This window comes from Brachypodium distachyon, chromosome 1 (genome assembly GCF_000005505.3).
Source record: "Brachypodium distachyon strain Bd21 chromosome 1, Brachypodium_distachyon_v3.0, whole genome shotgun sequence".
Taxonomy (NCBI): Eukaryota; Viridiplantae; Streptophyta; class Magnoliopsida; order Poales; family Poaceae; genus Brachypodium; species Brachypodium distachyon.
Window position 1 is genome coordinate 74,774,443 of NC_016131.3, and position 18,083 is coordinate 74,792,525.

The following is an 18,083-nucleotide window of genomic DNA, read 5'->3' on the forward strand; positions in this document are numbered from 1 at the left end:
CAATTAAACCACATAAGAGGATAACCAAACAGTCTCCAATGACAAAAATAAAATGCCATGGATGATCGCCACATATCCAGAAAAAAAAAGGCAAAACCAGAACAAAACATCAATTTCCTCTTGTTGTGTATGTTATTTCCATATGATCATGCAGTATTTAGGTGTGCAGAGCATAGAAATGCAACTAGGGAGCAAAACAACACCAAGGGAGGAGACATAGAAATACAGTGTTTAGGTGGGCAGAAGGCAATGAACTGAACACTAAAATGGGCAAAGCAGAAGAACAGCAAGTGACTGAAACTAGTTGAGCGATTCGGTTAGGCAAGATGACTAGTGACAGAGTACTAGTATGCCCGGCAGGTCGAAAGCATCTCTTTCCACTGCACTGAAATGTGATTTGTGGATGCATCAGATATGTGAAATCGATCCAAGAGAAGCGAAATCGATGTATATATGCAGTACCGTACCGGGGCAGAAGCAAATGCAGGGCTAGAAGATGCCGCGCTGGCGAGCGAGCGCGAGGAAGTCCTCGAGAGGATTCTTCTGCTGGGTGGTGGTAGGAATCATGAGCACCGCTCTGTAGAGAGGATCGACATGGAGCTGCTCTTGAGGTTGCTGTTGTTGCTTGGGGCTCGGGGTCGGGGTCCTGATCCTGGCGCCCCTGACCTTCCTGACGCAAACCCTAGGCCTCCGCCGTGGCTTGACGAGCGGCAGGTCGTCGTCGTCGTCCTTGTCAGAGGGAGACTGGGACGGGGTGAAGGGGAGGGTGCACATGGTGATTGGGTCTTGTTGGGTGAGAGGAGGGGTGGAGAAGACCTCCTCCTCCTCTTCCTCCCCCTTCTTCTTCTTCTTCTTCTCATGGGCGGCGGCGGCGGAGAGGTCGTTGTCACCGCCGAGGAAGGAGGAGTTGGCGAGGATGTACTCCTGGGAGGCTGAGATGTCGCCGCCGCACTCGAGCGCCACCTGCACCATCATCGACTCCACCTCGGGCACGGAGGCGGAGGGGGAGGCGGAGGCCATGATCGATCGATTGGATTCGATTCGATTCGAGCCGTTTGGTTTGGATTTTGCTGGTTCCACACTGTTGCTATTCTCCTTCTCTGGCAAAGCCACCCTCCGTGGAGGATTTGCGTGACATTTATGCATGCTCGACGACGGAGCATCGGTGCGATTTCCTGATGACGATGCTTGGTTCTCCCGGCTTAGTTTTCATCCTTGGTTTGAGCTTTACGGTTATGCCCTCTCTCCCGTGCACTCTGGTACTGTCTGCGACAGTCCTCTTCCTGTTGCTCGTGATACTCGGTTTGTTGATTATACCATGGCATATGCTGCATAGCTCAGCTCCTTTTAGTGGGTTTTTTGGTTTTTTCTATGTTTCTTGCTACGGCAAGGTGTATTCAGAAAAAAAAAACTGTTTGAATTTCCCCCTCCAATTTCAAATGCTCGTGACTGTCAACTTCTCCCTTCTTCCTCCTCTTCTTTCAGTTTCATTGCTCTTCTTGGATCCCTCTCGTGTTGCCATGCTTCAAAGTTAAGTTACGCCCTTGGAGCAAATCACCTCACCAGTCCTTGTCAAGATCCCATGCAACTTGCAGAGTAAGAAAGAAGAGGACTGGACAAGATTCGAGACTGGGAAGAAGCAAAGGAAAAGGTTACACAGAATGAGCATAATCACCATTGTAAGATGGAGCATAAGATCAGATACAACGACAAGGACAAATAATCAGATGCCATTGTAAGATCAAAATTTCTAATAAACGTACGCATTGTAAGATTGAATGGAGCATACGATCAAATTTCCGAACAAAGGTACACAGAAACAAAAGAAAAAAGGCACATGGTCATTGAGACTGGAGGCGTTGCTGGCGTGTGTAATCCCAAATAGCTATGGCTGCACTGACATGAACATTGAGCGACCTCACGACGCCCAGCTGCGGGATCTCCACGCAAACGTCAACCACCTGCTGGATGATATCCACAGGGATCCCTTCCTTCTCACGCCCAAGTACCAGTACCGTCTTTTTTGGGAAACAAAACTCGTCCAGTGGCTTGCTGTTTGCTGTCTGCTCCAGCCCGATAACCGTGTAACCCTCTGACCTCTTCTTCTCCAGGAACACCTTCACGCTCTCCACCGGTACCTCCATCATTGGCACCCATTTCTCCGCAGTCACACTGATCAGTCGAAACTGCTTGTCCTCTGCAACACTCTTGTCCGCCACCACCAGTCCGCCTGCCTTGAATATCTCGCATGTTCTTGTCAGCCCGGCCAGGTTTGGTATACGCTCAACCAGTGACGCCACCACGATCAACTCTTGCTGGCTCCGCCTCACTGTTTCCGCAGCCTCCTTCCTCGATTCCACCGCTAAGTTGAACACCTCGTCGTCTTCCTCTATTTCGAAAAGTAATCTTGAAATGTCATTGTTGCCCATGATTGCACCGTTGCTCAATCCTTCCTCACAACAGTCCCTGTCCCTCTGGGGTATGATTTTCTTCTGGAAATCTTGACTAGCTATTATCTTCTCCATCTCATGTTTTCCCACCGCAAGATCCTCATTCTTGATGGTTACTGAATCCTTTATCATAGAATGTCTCAACTCCTCCCTCACATCCTGATATCACATACAGCTAAATAATTTAGCAAGATGCAGTTTCAGGCAAGAAAAGATTGCTCAGATCAAAGTGCTTACATTCAAAAAGTCATTTACTCGCTCCAAAACTGACATTGGAACACACTCAAAACCAGACGACTGCATCAGCATATTCAGGCTTATATTAGAATCATTTCCTGGCAAGGAGCAATGCCCCTAAATATTTAGAACAGTCAGAGAATATTACGAACCTCAGGGCGAGCAGTAAATATTCCTGAAGGAGTTCCAGACGTATTGGGATCAAAAACATCAAGGAAACCTTCAATTGAAACCCTGAGCCTGAAATCAGAACACATGAATGATACAGACATTCAACAAGGAACAGTTTCTATTTTAACACCAGTAGATTAAAAAAATGAAAATCAAGTAACCAATGGGGTATGTGGTATTCAAGTTGACAGTAAAATTGCTTGTGGGAGCAATTTCCCCGCTAACTGTTGATAGTACACCAAGAAAGTTTTTGGTATAGTGTTGCCAACGCATGTATAAAAGAAAACAGAGAATGCGGACGTACCTCGCACAGTCAGTGTTCTCTGCCAGATATTTTTTCAGATCTTGAAAGCACCTCCTCTCGATGAATGGATCTTCTGAGTTTTCGAGTTGCAAAATAGGCCACAACTTGGATAGAACACAGTGGACAAGTAGCTGTGGAACAAGATAGACCTTCAAACGACTAGAACAATATAACGCTCCAGAAGACTGCAGTTTGACATAATTTCAAATTACATGGTTTTACCTGAGTGAAACTACGTAAACTGTGGTGATGGGATGTTAGAAATGGAATTATCGGAGGAAGCAGTTGATTCAGATGGTTTCTCTGGACAACCGGCTCCCTTGAATGGAGGATCACGTTTGCTGCTATAAAAACATAAGAAGATAATGCCTGCAGAGAGGGGATAGATAAATTAAGCAATGAACACATTAAAATGGAAGGACGTCTGACTAAATGTTCACCTGTTGTCGCATCCCATTGTCATGAAAAATAGGAACAAGCTGTTTTTCAGCCTGCAATGATAATCATCACTTCATCAGAAAGGTCGACTATTACAGGCAAGAAGATTCTGCTGACATCTAAAGAAGTGTGTATTGGTCACACAGGTCAGCAAGCATTGACAAGAAGGAGATCTCACCAGTGTTGGAAATTTTAAATAAATAAGTATAGCAAATGTCTCCAAGTACTGCCGGACAGCAGGTAGATTATTTCTCTGCATAAAAACAAGTATGTCACTTGAAATTGTACCGATGCAAAGGTAATGCAATAAAATAACAGTACTGCATAGCAAATAAGCTGAAGTCTAATTATTTGAGACCCTTAAGAATTTAAACTCCGACAGGCAGACAGTTTTGTATGGCAATAGAGAAAACTCAGGTTATTCGACTTATTTGAAGCAACTTACACAAAATATCCATATAAACCACAGCATAATAAAAGTGTAAACCACAAAGTTTAAGAATGTTCTTACATAAAGGCAGGTGTGAACATTAGATGTCACTTCTTTAACAATGTCGTCCTCTACATAGTGTGATAAAACACATATCATCTGCCACACACGAACTTTACGCCTATGTACCTGATACATATGTAAATTTCAGAAATAAGGTGCAAAATAGCAAGATTCTTGATACGAAGAAACAGGCTTACACTGCTATATTTTTTGTAAAGTTCCTTCAAGAGATCATTGTCGTTTACCTGTAGAAAAAGCGTGAATACAAAGTGTCAGAAATCTACTAATTTCACCAGGCCTTGGGAAGTAAGAATGATCGGTAAGTTTGCACCATCAGACAGGTTTCAGAATCTGGTCGTATATTGCATCACTACCAAACAACTGGCATTTGGCCCGTTATAATTCACTGGAACAACTGTCTTAAAAACGTCTGAAAACTTTGGCATGGTACAACTAAACTAGTCATCGCATAGAATAACAGTGACATCATATTAAAAAAACTCAGACAGCATTGCCTAAGATGGCAAACCCTGGTGCAATAGATAAACTGTTTTTTTTTATGAAAATGGTACCGCTGAATCCAGAAGTTTCAGTAGAAATAATTTGCCAGATTGGAGAGCTTCCTCAGTCTCCAAGCAACTCTTTTCATTGATTTGCTTCCACAGCTGATGAAATAGAACAGCAACTGAAACGCGAGCATACAATTCTGTATTGATGAACACCTACAATAACATCAGCAATGCATTTAAGCCATGAGTTGATTGCTTCTTTGCAATTTAAAGAAAAACAAGATGATTCAACTGATTTCACACCGTTAGTGGTACAAAAGTTAAAACTAGTCAAAGAAAACTTAGAGCATACATTATGCCATATTCTATCACAAATTCAAAATGCGATATTATTCTTCAGAAAAGAATAGTTGATAGGAAAACATGGCCATTGTACAAACCGAATTAGGAATGCAATGTATATCGTGTACCGAACGTTTCAAGAACCATAGGGGCAGGGGTGCAGTTTACCTCTGTGAATTCACGATTCGGACTTTGCGCTAGCATGGAGACTTCAAATCTTGCCTCATGATTTTCAGAGAGTTCAGCTTCAAAATCTTCATCAAATGCAACTATTTGATGTTGGAAGGAGATTAGAATATACAACAGTATCTCCTGGCTTTACTAGAAAGGCATTAGCGGAAAGAAACAAGGTGATGAACATACAGAAACTATTATCAAAGAGATTGTAACAGACCGGATCCATATAATGCTAATAGCTTCAGCTCCTCCATGTAAAATTTAAGAGTTTTGGGGTACATCAACCACAGACCAGTCAAGTGCAAAGCTGCTAGACGAATAGTACGAGGACTCTTTGAACCTTCATTAAGAAGATTCTCGACAAACTGGAAACAAAAATGAGTTACAGTGTTACATCATGTCTTTTTATAGTTGTAACATGCATTGCAAAAGGTAGCGCTAAAACTGAACAGCTTCATAACCTATTGATGAATTACATAAAGATGTTATGTACTCCCTTCGATCCTAAATTCTTGTCGTGGTTTTAGTACAAATTTGAACTAAAACCACGACAAGAATTTAGGATCGGAGGTAGTAGTCTATGTACAGAACACAACGGGGTCAAACAGCTCAACAGGTCAAATTGAGGTGACAATTTTTTCTTGACCATCCTTTTGTTATTAAGCATTCTGGTGGTTTCCCTGATCCCCTTAACACAGGTCAGGCTTTCCAGTGATTAGGTTTCATTTAGTTGTTCATAAAATATAACGAGAATCATATCAAGAGAAGGTTTTTGCCAGTGAAAAATAACTGTATGGCTGTACAAGTATTATACGCAGGCCACACATATAAGAACAGCAGTACTTCAGCAGAAAGGCAATGCATAGACACACAACAGTAGCAGCAAGTTGCTATTTATTTCTGCTACCCCTTCAATTAAAGATCAAGAAAAATGTGTCGACTAAAAATAATGAAGTAATAGAAAACATATGTTAGAACTGACCCATTTCAAAGGACCTTTCCCTTTTTCATTTGTCTGGTGCATTTCCAAATTGGGAAATATTGATGGGTGCAATATCGCAGACAGCAGTGCAGCAATTGGTGCAACCCTGCGTTTATTGCAGCTAAGGTGCAAGACCCAGGAAGACTCTACCAATTGCATCATCATCTGCAGCAAATAGAGAAGGGACATCAATGCCAATAAAACAAGCAGAAGTTAAAATCTAAATTTGAAGAAAAAAATGCCCAATCCGTTAAAAAAGTATGACACTCTAGGTTCTAAAATTTGAGCTGGCAAATGCTGGAACTTCCTTAACTTTGACTGCTAATATGTGCGAAATTATTTATATAACTATACTAACCATATAAATACAGTACGATTAGATTTATACCAGCACGAAGTACATCCGCAAACTTTGGAGTGCCTCAACCGATATGGTGTGCACGTGCACTTATACTCATATTGTCCACGTCTTTGTGTTTTGGACAATAAATAGCGATAGTGGGAAAGAAAGGGTGCCACAAAAAGTACCTCATAACTGATGCCCAAAGAGGATAAGTTTCCATTCATCATATTGAATTGCAAAAGCCCCAAAACGGACCTCACACATCTAAGGATGGATACAACAGAATTCTCACCAGCATTTTCAAGACTGCAAAGATTAAAAATAATTAAGGGAGATAAAGCGGAAAAGATACATCAATTCATACCCAAGTATAAGTTGAATTGTTCACAGCAAAACAAGACAAGACAAGATAAAACAGAAAGAGAAAATATAACTGTGTCTAAACTTTAAACGCAACACAGTCACTCCTTAGATAACTTGGGTACTGAACTGATAAAGGAAAGCTATAATTGTCATGAAGTTACACTAGGGAAACAAGTTCTGAAAAGGTTCGAACTATCAACCCATGCTAGGATCTCTCAAATATAGGCAGCCATTGTGATTTGGAACATCTCACAGTAAATACTCCTGTAATTTGGTTTACCAATCATATAGAAAATAAATAAATAAATAAATAAATAGAGAAACTGCAATGGCCTGTAATACTTGCCTTTCAGTAATGTCAAGAAAGATGGATCGGAGAGTCGAATCTGAAAATATAGGACCTAATCTCTTCAGCTGAGATTCATTCTCATCACAGCAGCAGGAAACAGATAGCAGGGAATCTACACAAAGCCACTAAATCAAAATCAACAATTAGGAGCTGTTTAAATAATTAACTTGTATATGTATAAAACTGAGCCATGCACACTACAAAGGGAAGTGAGAGTTTTTCTCACCTTCCAACACATTAGAACAGCTCGTCTGCTTCGTGTCAGAACTCCATTTGTAAGGAGACTGTTAATGTTACCAAGAAAAGTGGTGGCCAGGTGATCCCAGGAGAATTTGCTGGCTCGATTTATTTGCTTTGGTTCCACAAAATCCAGAAAATCAGAAATGGGAGCAGCAGATAGAGCGGCTAGAACATAGGCTAAAGCTTCATAAGCTGCCAAGTGAAGTTCAGCTCCAGTCTTGTCCACAAAAAAAAACAATTAATCAGGCATAAAACTTATATGGACAAACCAACAAACTGAAGCCACCGACGAAAATGGCGCAAGTAACCAACCTCTGTGGCATTAGTACAATGTTGGATAACTTTCCAACAGAACTCCCAGAGGAATGAAAATGCAGAATGAAGAGAAACATCGGACGTGTAGTGCTTACACCATGAAACAACAGAACTAATGCATCTCATAGACCAAACCTGTGAAATATTACCGTAGGAAGTTATTAAAGTTACAACAATATATGTCATAGGCCCTTCAAAGCAAAATTAAAATATGCTTCCCTCCAACGGGAGACCTTTACAAGCTATCAAGACAACTGGACAAACACGGGAGTAATAATCACTAGATGATATATGGGCTGACGGCACAATAACCAGCTTGTACCAGCCAACACTATATAATTTTCTCCGGAGTAGAGAAACAAAATTTCTGATTAGATACAGAATAAACACCAGTCACAACTTGCAAGCATTAAGTTTTGATAACATTAGCATGGATCAAAAGCAAGGACAATATAGACACAAAAATGTGTTGGATTGGCACATCAATACAGTTATCCTCTATCGAACCAACCAATCCTATTATATCCCTGGAAAACTATTTATGTATCTTATTTGCTGCTTAATTAAGAAAACAGTATCTCTAAATCCAACATGAAAAACACTAATGAAACCTTTTACAAGCAGTAAATACAACCCACTAGATTGCTAAATGTTAGAATGTGGACTGAAATTATCAGGAAGGATCGTACACACTGCAACACTGAAGAGGTTATAGAGGTAGCTAGACGACGTTGACTTGGACCTCCAAGCTTTCCTTTAACAGAACATGGTAAATCCATGATGTCTGTACTTCTTAACCAGAAAACTGAGCAAGATTGCTTGCTGAATACCACCATATTTTCCTAAAGTAAGACATAAGCAAGATGATATTTAAAGGCTATTTCAAGAAAGAGTCATCAGTTACAATTTGAAGAAAAATAGGTTACCAAAACTGAAAGCAATGATTTTGCAAGCTTCTCATTGAGAGCACAGTGCTCTACTCCATTTGTCCACTCTGAACCTCCATCTGTGATGATATTATTTTGGTAAACAAACTTTTTCTGTTGCACTTCAAGCTCCTCAATCAAGCTGAAAATGAGGATAAAGAACTTCACTTGAACAGATTCTCCCATGGGAGAATGTTCAGAAAGCTTGTTACCGCATTTCTCCAGAAACTGCCAAAAAGGGGATTAAACCAAATCTGAACTGAATTACAAGAAGAAAAACAAAACTTCTATAGGCGAGAGACCAAGTTCTATAAATTAAGGTTCCAGACCTGAGCATGATATAGACATCCAAAGAGTACTGTACTTATTTACTCAATAGCAATGTTTTGTAGAGACTTAAAAGCAGGTGTAACGAAAACATACCATCAGTATTTGCTTAAAATGCTGCTCCTCGGAGGTTACAAGAAGAAGGGCCCTTGACCACCTCCGTGCTTCAGCTTCCCACGCACCCACATCATCGTCATCATACAAATCCGGCCCTACTACCCCTGTGTGCTTCATGAAGGTGGTAGGAAAATCAATAAGCTCCAACAAAGTGTTCCTCTCAAAACATTCATTCTTCTGAACAAACCATTTCTGAACTGTAGCCCTCAGTGGTCCTACCAAGGAAAACACAGTGCAAAACAAAGGATAAGACCATAGTAGAAACAAGTATAACTGTTTAGTTATACCCAATGATGGTAATTTGAAAGCAGATATTGCAGTTCATGTACGTACCAAAACAATCAGTAAACTCTCGAGGTATTGTAGAAATGAAATTCAAAAGCTGAGTGAGTGGAATATCAGCTGCACTTATCAGCGATGCTGCCGCTTTGATAACCTGTTCACAGACTGCATTTGACTTAAGATAACAAGTTAATGATGCATTACTAAACACTCGTTCAAAATTTATGCCAGGAGAAATATTTCCAACCTTTCAGACGATACTTTGGATTAAAGTGTTGTTTACTCCTCTCACTAAGAATCCATAAGGCATCTAATAAATCTGTAGCATTGACTGCTATGGATATATCTCCATTGCATTTTGCCAATTCTTTCACAGCAGAAGCACATGATAAGTATTGTGTATCAGACTGACATGCGCATGACGCAACACAAAATGCAAGTGTCATCAATCCTGCCCGGCCAAATGAATCTTGTTTAGCAGCAGATGCCAAATTCCAAACCAGATGTAAACGGTCGCTGACAATATATGGAGAGAGAAAGAGAGAAAAAGGTTTCAGAAGAAAACTACAAGAAGCCAGTGGAACTATTGAAAACAACCTAAACCAAGGTATGTGTAGCATTTGCTCAGTAAACAAATCTTGAATAGTCAATGAATTCAGCTAGGTCAAATTATAAATAAATCTGTGGGTCCTTGCAGCTTCAGCATTTGCATATAAGTTCTATCTAGTTATGCTGTCTGGACTATATACTGCAACATATGTAAATCGAGTACACAGTAACCATTAAAACAAAAATATTTTTTAGTTTAATATTCATTGTGATACATATTGATCCCTTCGTTTAATGTAATAATAAGTAATAAGAACAGAAAGTGTTGAACAATATCTAGTTATGCTGTCTGGACTATATACTGTAACATATGAAAATCGAGTACATAGTAATCATTAAACCAAAAATAAAAACAGAAATCTGAAAAAAAAATACTCATTGTGATGCACATTGAATCCATCGGTTAATGTAAAAATTGTAAAACTCATTTCCAGAGTCCAAAGTCATATCTATAAGAAAGCATGACAACACCACAAACAGGGACAAGACACAGTAGTTATCCGAAAAGTGTACCTGGTCATCAATTCCCGGGCATAATTACTGAAAAACCTCTCTGCACCTTTTATAGTTTCTGAATTATAAACACCACCAACGCCTAAAAATCATTACACAGATACTTAGGATGCAAAACAGAATGAACAGGTGAAAAGCATGTCATAAAAGAACCAGAATATAGAATAAGTAAAAAAAATCTCATGAGCATCAGGAATCACTAAGAAAAAGCAGGATGTGCTGTATTACATGCTGTAAAATGCTTGCCCAACGGCAAAATGAATAACTGAGAAAGGAGGGACTAATCACATAACAATCAAGTTTCCCACTATGTATAAGTTCAATTCGAAATGCTCACAATGTTTTAATTCATAACTACAAAGGGCAAACATAAACAAAGTTGCTAAAAAATCGTAACAAAGCGACGGTACTAAGGTAACGCGGTATTCTAGGAAGGTATTATTTGAGACAGAATAGCATTATCTATATCTAGAGAGATCCCTCAAAATTTTACCAAGAGGAAGTAACTGAGCATAAAGTGCAAAGTAAAACACATATTTGAATTAAACAGAACAACTTTATGTTTCTAAGAATGAAAGCCCTTGTGTTCTATTGAATGAAGTGAAAAATAATAAACTAACCAAAATCCTTGTGGTGAACTACATCGTTCAAACCACGTATGAGAGGACCGAGCACAAAGCCTCTTGGGATCATCTGAGTGTAGCCTTTGTAGTGTTCCCATGCAATATCCAAAAAGGATTGCATTACCAGGCACCGCACTGTTAAAGGCATTCATAAAGGCAGATTATAAGAAAAAGTTATAAACATATATGCCATGTACATATCACTACTGACCTTGTGGATTATCATGATTAAACCCACACTCCCACAGTACCGTCATCCAGTGGAAAATTCCTTCCACTGATTCCATCTGAGCATGAAAAGCTCTATATGATATGTGATTCAAATAATCACCCTGCGGTGTAGACTCAAACAGTAGCATTACCTGGGTGTTATTTTAAGATATTAGCGAGTCTGAGCAAAGAAGTGTGTGATTATTGATTAGTTAGTACTTAGTACTACTAGATTTGGGATTGCCTGCAGTGAACATGCTGTGAACCACATGCATTTGGGTGCGTGTTCGAGATTCTTGTTGTGAATAGTTCAATAAGACAGGAATAAACTAACCTGGTGTGTCCAGGCTGCCTCGACTAAATGTGTCCCAAACTCCTGGAGCATCTCATAGAGTAACACGAAGACCTTCCATCGATCTTGACCACTTGAACAGTGTTCACCTGATTGCGTGATTTCTTCAACGCCTAGGGACTTGGCCTCTTTGTTAGCCCACCTTTCTTTTCTTGTAACAGCGGTATTTGATTTGGCTTGAACAGGTAAAGCAGATGGGCTCCTGGCAGAGCATTGCTGATTCTCATCATTTCCAGAAGAAAATATGCTTAGCGATATTTTCAAGATATAAAAAGCCCGCTTCCTTACTAAAGAATCCTTGTCAACCTGGTGTGTAGAAAGTCAGTGTTACCTCCAATGTAGCAATTTTCAGCATAGATCCCAATTTGGGTAATGATGGTGTATAATTAAAAAAAACATACCAGTCCCCTCCGCAATTCATCCCAAAATTCAGTGATGTTCCTAAGATCAAAGTTCTGGACTTGGTTAGCTCCCAAGACAGCATACTGTTGTCCTGATTTCAATGCCGAGAAATATAGAGAGAGTATATCGTACGCATCCAGCCGCTCGGCACGGCCCAGAGAAAACAGAGAAACACAGGAGTTCCAAATGGATTCCAAGAAACCAGACCTGCATGCCGGAGAACCGATTCACTTAACAATTGAAATTACCAAGTTCCCATAGCAAAGCAAAGGAGACCAACCTGGATAGCTTAAGCTGAACTGTGCCAAACTTGACAGTGACGGAAGAAACATGGGTGATTGAAATTAACAGAGGATGAAGGAGGTTCTTGGTGGCGCAAGAGCGATACTCCTGGCCATGGGCAAGCATCTTGAGCACCAATCTGGACATGTCCCAGGTTAAGTTCTTCACCAGTGAGTCCAGGGAAGCATCAGCATCCTCCTGGAGCAGGCTGAGGGTGTTCCTTCTCCTTTTCAATGCGTGTCCGAGCAATGAAGCCAAGAGCGTGGTGGCCTTGGAAAGGGGCAGCAGCCCTGCCTCTGATGTGTGATCATCCCCGGCATCCCAATCCCAGAGGTAGTAGTACATGGTGGAGTCGTCGGCAGCATACTCATGGGTGATGGGCAAATCCATTGCGACGGCACAGGATCGAATGCAGAATGGCAGGATGGTTTCTCCAAGTAGCTCCCAGGATTGGTTGCTGGAGACAGCATCGCACATGAGCGAGATGACCTGCTGTTGGAGCTGGACATCCTCCCGGAGAAGAAGCGGCAGGAAAACGGTCCAGAGCAGCATGCGCAGAGCATCCTTGGATTCACCGAGATGTGAGAGCAGATGGCAAAGCGCGGCGGCATGGGAGAGAGGAACGGCATGGCCATGCCCATGGTTGGGTTGGAGAGCGTGCACCTTGGGGAAGGAGTCGAGGAGGGAGTGGAAGAGCTGGGACGGCGAGGTAGAAGAAGAGGCGAGGACGCAGTCGACGACGGCGGGGATGGCTTCGGGAGGGACGGCGCGGAAGCAGCTCTCGAGGGCGGCGAGCGCCATGGCACGACTTTGGCGGCGGCGCCGGAGGGAAGGGAGAAAATAGAAACAACGTGCTTTTGGAGAGTTTGGGCCGGGCCGAGGCCCAATCTCGCTTTTCTGCTAGTAGTACTCTATTTTCTGTATCTTATCCGAGCATGCTGCGTTGATTGACAAATTTGTTCTAACAACATCGTTATGGCACGACTTAGGCGGCGGCGCCGGAGGGAAGGGAGAAAATAGAAACAATGTGCATTTGGAGAGTTTGGGCCGGGCCGAGGCCCAACCTCGCTTTTCTACCAGTAGTACTCTATTTTCTGCGTCGTATCCGAGCATGTTCCCTAAAAAAAAAATCCGAACATGTTGCATTGATTGACAAATTTGTTCTAACAACATCTTTATATTTATCACTGGAATTGGATGATATTACAGTCTGGCCATTACCAGTCCAGGTTACACAATGTGAGATCGATTCTCCTGCCAAATACATACTAACCGTACCTAGGAGAGCATACTTGGACACTTGGCATCGAGAAATTCCTTGAGCGTGCGTGCTCCTTTCTGGCTGCCCATTAACTCTGCTAACCTTTCTACCGGTAGCAGGGCCAGCTCCGCCAAGCTATTGCATCCATCCGTTATTGCTCTGTAGTTGGAGTCCGTCACGCCAGGAAGCCTCCTCAAGAACTCAATCGCAGATGTGTTGTAATTCTCAGCCCTGGAAATCCAACATCGTACACTAATTAACCCCATAGTCCTGGAAATCCAACGGGGGTACTATGATGCTTTGCCACATCCACAGCCCGTTTACTATGTAGTAACAGTTTTAAGTTACCTCACGTCGTCTTCCACAATCCCGTCTTCAGACGGCACACCCACTCGCATTGCCTTGTTCTCGTCAGGTTCATCCTGGTTTGTTTTCAGGGACATAAATATATCTGCTGTCGCATGCAAGCTGCGAGACCACACTATGCGAAGCCGAGGAAAATGCAGGACTAACAACGAGAGCTTTGAGATTATGTTTGTCTGAGACACATCATCCCCTACTTCACTTGCAGACTGCAAACAAAATGAGCAAGCCAGTAAGCATAACATCCAGTGCAACCATCAATGTAAAATTACTGCACTTTCTTTGGCATGGAAATGGGATATAATACCACTCACTACGACAGTTCTTTGCAGAGACCATCTGTATAAAAATAATATTAGCATGGAAATACCTGAAAGGAGAAGCTCTTATCTTGTGAGAACTCTATCAAGAGCATTGGTATCTTGTAATACCTAACCATGGTCTCAACCTGATTGTAGAGACGACCAGAAGCAAAGCTTTGGAACAAGTCTGTGATACTTTTTCTTTCAACACATATCAAGGGAGAAAGAACATAGTCACCAACTTCTAGTGTCACGGGTATTATTCGAATACCCTTCTGGTGTAGGACATTGGGAAGACTGCTCATGAACTCCCGCATGTCTACAATAACCTAGAAGAATACAGTGCTAAACAAGTTAGCAGTCACACATTAAAAAAATGACATGTGGCTCCTAAATCAAAATAAGGAGCAGTAGTATCACCTGCATATCCTTCTCTGGTAGCTTTCTACCACCTGCCTTTCTTGTCACTGCATTCTGTGATAGAACAGGTTCTGGTTCATTTGCAAGAGTTGGTCCAATGCAACGGCCACTCTGAAAAGAAATAAGATAGATGTATCACATGTCAGAAGAATAAGAAAAAATTCTCAAAGTGCAACGATGCCTTCCCTGCCCATACAAAGTTGGTTGGGAGTTAAAATAAACACCATATCTGAATGATTAAAGGGTAGCCGCCATTTCATGAACCATTATCCAGCATCATTCACATGGTAAGGTCAAGCAAAAGTAAAGCCTAGGGTACATCAAATTTTAGTAATGGAGATATTCAAGTGAAACAACACCTGATCAACAGGTATCATCATCAGGGACTTCTGTCTGATCAGAGATTCAAATGCTTCGTTTTCCCGGCGAATGCTGGACTCAAACTTTTGCACCTCAGAAGATTCTTCATAAAAAAGAAAGTAAACTCTCAACTTCCTCGATGGGTTTTCTGCCTTGTATACCTCAATTTCTCTGACAAAAGTTATATCTGGATGATAGACAATAATTACAGATGGTTTCCATACATCAAGTACATGCTGGTCACTGTCTAGGGCATAAAATTGCACTGGAGGTAGCACTTTGCCGTCAATCAAGCCTTCAGCATTGCCAGCAGCGGAGACTGGGTCAGAAGCATCTTCGGCAGACACCTTAGAGACATTGATCTCGGACTGTTTATCTGTTTTGCCTGTTGCTTCCACATCAGCACCTTGACAATTATCATTTTCTGTGGTACTTTTATTTTTTCTATTACTGGCTTGTCTCTTTGTCATGATTTTCTTTGATACACCCTTTCCTTTCCCCTTTACAGAACCTCTCTTGCTGCAGCTGGGAATCGAATCATCCTTGGTATCTGCTTCTTTAGTTAATTTTTTTATACCAGAGGCAGCGGCAAGTAAAGCATTAGTCTCAAGATTGCCAATGCTTACTGGCCCTGCACTCTCACTAGACCCTATAGGAAATTCACCATCCAGGACACCAAACCCTTTTGGTTGCTGAGACTGCCTCTTCCTCTTCTTATGTAATCCATGCAGCTCAGCTTTTCCAAGCAAGTACTTCTCCCACTCTTCTCGCATGACCTTGTTAAAAACAAGTTAAGTATTATGATATATTCACATGGCTAGCCTGTCAATTTCAGAAGTTAAGAAGGAAGCTTGCATTTTATAAAAGAAAGAAAGGCATTTTTGCGCAAAGGAAATGAAAAATAAATAGCAATGTGCTATGCAGATTGATGTGGCTGCATCCAAGGCAGAGGATGATTACCTTATGGGGGCTTTTTGATATGCAATCCTGCAGCTGCAAGCATGAGCGCTCATCTTTGCATGCTAGTAAGACTATGCCACTTTCATTACTTTCAACCTCAGGCACAGCACCATCTCCCTTTCTCTGTTCTTCCGCTATCTCTTGCAGCAATGCCTGTAAAGATGTGTGTAGCATATCAGCTCAAAAACCTTTCAAATACAAGCAAAGAGTATCAAGATGATGGTAATCAACTTGACTTTTCACATTTAGCATAAAATGCAGGAGGAATGGAACAGAAGCATCAACGAGATACATTCTGTAATGTCTGAAGTAAATAATTAATGTTGAGTGTGAGTGCTGCCTGGAAGAAAACTGAGGAATAAAAACTGAACCTCTCAGGCTCTCACCCGTAACACTTTCCATTTTGGTGCTTCCTCCAAAACCTCCTCCAGTAGAATGGACACCTCTGCATTTACATTCTGAGCATCATCCTTGTTAGGAGCAGAATCCTCATTTTCTGCAGGAAAGATATCATCTATTGCATTAAGTGCTCTCTTTTTTAAGAAAGGCCCAGTACATCCATGGAAAACAATATAGTAGTGGCAGCTACCAGTTTCTTTTCCTTTCTTGCTACTACTGTGAGTCGCCTTCCTCTTCTTTGTTGGCGTGCCCTTGTTACTCGTACTAACCTTTGTACCATCAGGTCTCACGACCTGGTAAACACGCCTTTTTGCAAGTTCAAATATCTTGTGGCTTGAATCGGCCAATATCCAAACTGATCGAACACCTTCAGATACTCTCAGGGTGTCCAGGTACTTCAAGTATGTGACAGCGTCATACCTAGTGATCATCTAAAGGGCGTAAAGGGGATGCCTGACTGACCATTTATTTGTAGAACTTGAGGAATGATTGTTTCCATGCATGAATTTAAGCACAAATGTAAAATGGCACAAGAAATTTCTTAATGTACGTGTGTTTGATTGAATGAAGCTGTGGAATGGCTTACCTGAGCAGGTAATCGAGCAGCTTGCGGAGCGTCCTGAGGTCGGCCACGAGCTGCTTGGTCTTCTTGCCGAGCGTGTGCCAGATGGGGTCGAGCTGCCTCCTGACGATTTCGTCAAAGGACTTGAAGAGGCCCTTGTCGACGGTGAGGTCCTCGACATCGACCTTGTAGGTCCGCCTGAGCTCCTTGAGGCAGGCGTCCATGGCTTCAAGGATAGAGGCCTGGATGCCCATCATGGGGTGGGTCATGGGGACGCGGATGTCAATGACCTCGGGCGGGGAGCGCTCGAGGTCTGCTGCGGCGAGGACGTGGAAGCGGGGCCATAGGTGGAGGCGTCGGATGTAGAGGCTCTTCATGGTGCGTTCGGCCTTGGCGAAGCCTGCGACCATGGCGTGAGGGCGGTCGGAGAAGGCGTAGACGGGTAGGAGGCGATGCTGGCGCAGGAGGCGGGCGATGAAGGCATCAGAGGAGGTGTCGGAGGATCGGTGGGCGGATAGGAGGAGAAGGGCCTGGACGCGGGAAGGGAGGAGGTGGGAGGTGAGGAGGTCGGCGGCGAGGACGCGAGGAGAGAGGAAGAGGGCGACACCATCTCCCTTTTCGGAGGAGTAGAGGGCGCGGCGGTGGTTGGCGGGGAGGTCGGGGGGCACGTCGTGGACCTGGAGCAGCTGAGATTGGACAAGGATGCGGCGGATTTGGGACTTGAGGGTGTCGGTGGCGGAGAGGATGAGGAAGCAACCGCCGCCGCCAACACCGGAGGAGTCGGACGACGATTGGTGGTGGAGATGGAGGAGGAGGGTGGCGACGAGTGATGCAAGCGGGAGGCCAGAGGAGAGCACCACCAGCCCTCCGTTAGGATCCTCCAGCAGGTCCGCCGCCACCTGCTCCTCGAACGGAAGCATCGACGGCGACGATGAGCTCCGCGACTCTTCTTCTTCTTCCCCCGTTTCCAGTTTTCCTTCCGTTTCTCTTCTTCCTTCTTACTTTGAGTCGTGACTCGTGACTCGTGAGTGCCGTGCCGCTTAAGGCCCGTGGGCCGTCTCAAATATGGTCCATCTTCACAATTTTTATATAATTTCATC

At 42.7% G+C, this 18,083-nt stretch overlaps 3 protein-coding genes across 3 annotated transcripts; all 3 read right to left on the reverse strand.

The window, feature by feature from the left end:
* Positions 1–98: 98 nt before the first annotated feature.
* On the reverse strand, positions 99–1,328 carry LOC104581905. The gene is made up of 2 exons (XM_010231061.3): positions 468–1,328; positions 99–385 (listed from the first exon to the last, which is right to left on the reverse strand). Exon 1 carries the CDS (start codon positions 1,144–1,146, stop codon positions 490–492), a length of 657 nt encoding a protein of 218 aa, XP_010229363.2. The 5' UTR covers positions 1,147–1,328; the 3' UTR covers positions 99–385; positions 468–489.
* Positions 1,329–1,662: 334 nt separating this feature from the next.
* On the reverse strand, positions 1,663–13,236 carry LOC100841607. The gene is made up of 28 exons (XM_010231062.3): positions 12,355–13,236; positions 12,074–12,281; positions 11,655–11,978; positions 11,322–11,472; positions 11,108–11,245; positions 10,488–10,569; positions 9,613–9,881; positions 9,417–9,530; positions 9,063–9,298; positions 8,640–8,867; positions 8,403–8,555; positions 7,711–7,848; positions 7,385–7,615; positions 7,156–7,283; positions 6,632–6,752; positions 6,104–6,268; positions 5,339–5,486; positions 5,113–5,213; positions 4,666–4,815; positions 4,291–4,338; positions 4,112–4,219; positions 3,779–3,853; positions 3,603–3,653; positions 3,385–3,531; positions 3,163–3,293; positions 2,840–2,927; positions 2,688–2,747; positions 1,663–2,609 (listed from the first exon to the last, which is right to left on the reverse strand). Exons 1-28 carry the CDS (start codon positions 13,155–13,157, stop codon positions 1,842–1,844), a joined length of 5,364 nt encoding a protein of 1,787 aa, XP_010229364.1. The 5' UTR covers positions 13,158–13,236; the 3' UTR covers positions 1,663–1,841.
* Positions 13,237–13,475: 239 nt separating this feature from the next.
* Positions 13,476–18,056, reverse strand: LOC100820951 (DNA repair endonuclease UVH1). Its single transcript, XM_003559000.4, has 9 exons — positions 17,008–18,056; positions 16,612–16,841; positions 16,409–16,518; positions 16,023–16,175; positions 15,062–15,838; positions 14,703–14,813; positions 14,351–14,611; positions 13,966–14,189; positions 13,476–13,848 (listed from the first exon to the last, which is right to left on the reverse strand). The coding sequence occupies exons 1-9, from the start codon at positions 17,901–17,903 to the stop codon at positions 13,635–13,637; spliced, it is 2,976 nt and encodes a 991-aa protein (XP_003559048.1). The 5' UTR covers positions 17,904–18,056; the 3' UTR covers positions 13,476–13,634.
* Positions 18,057–18,083: the final 27 nt, after the last annotated feature.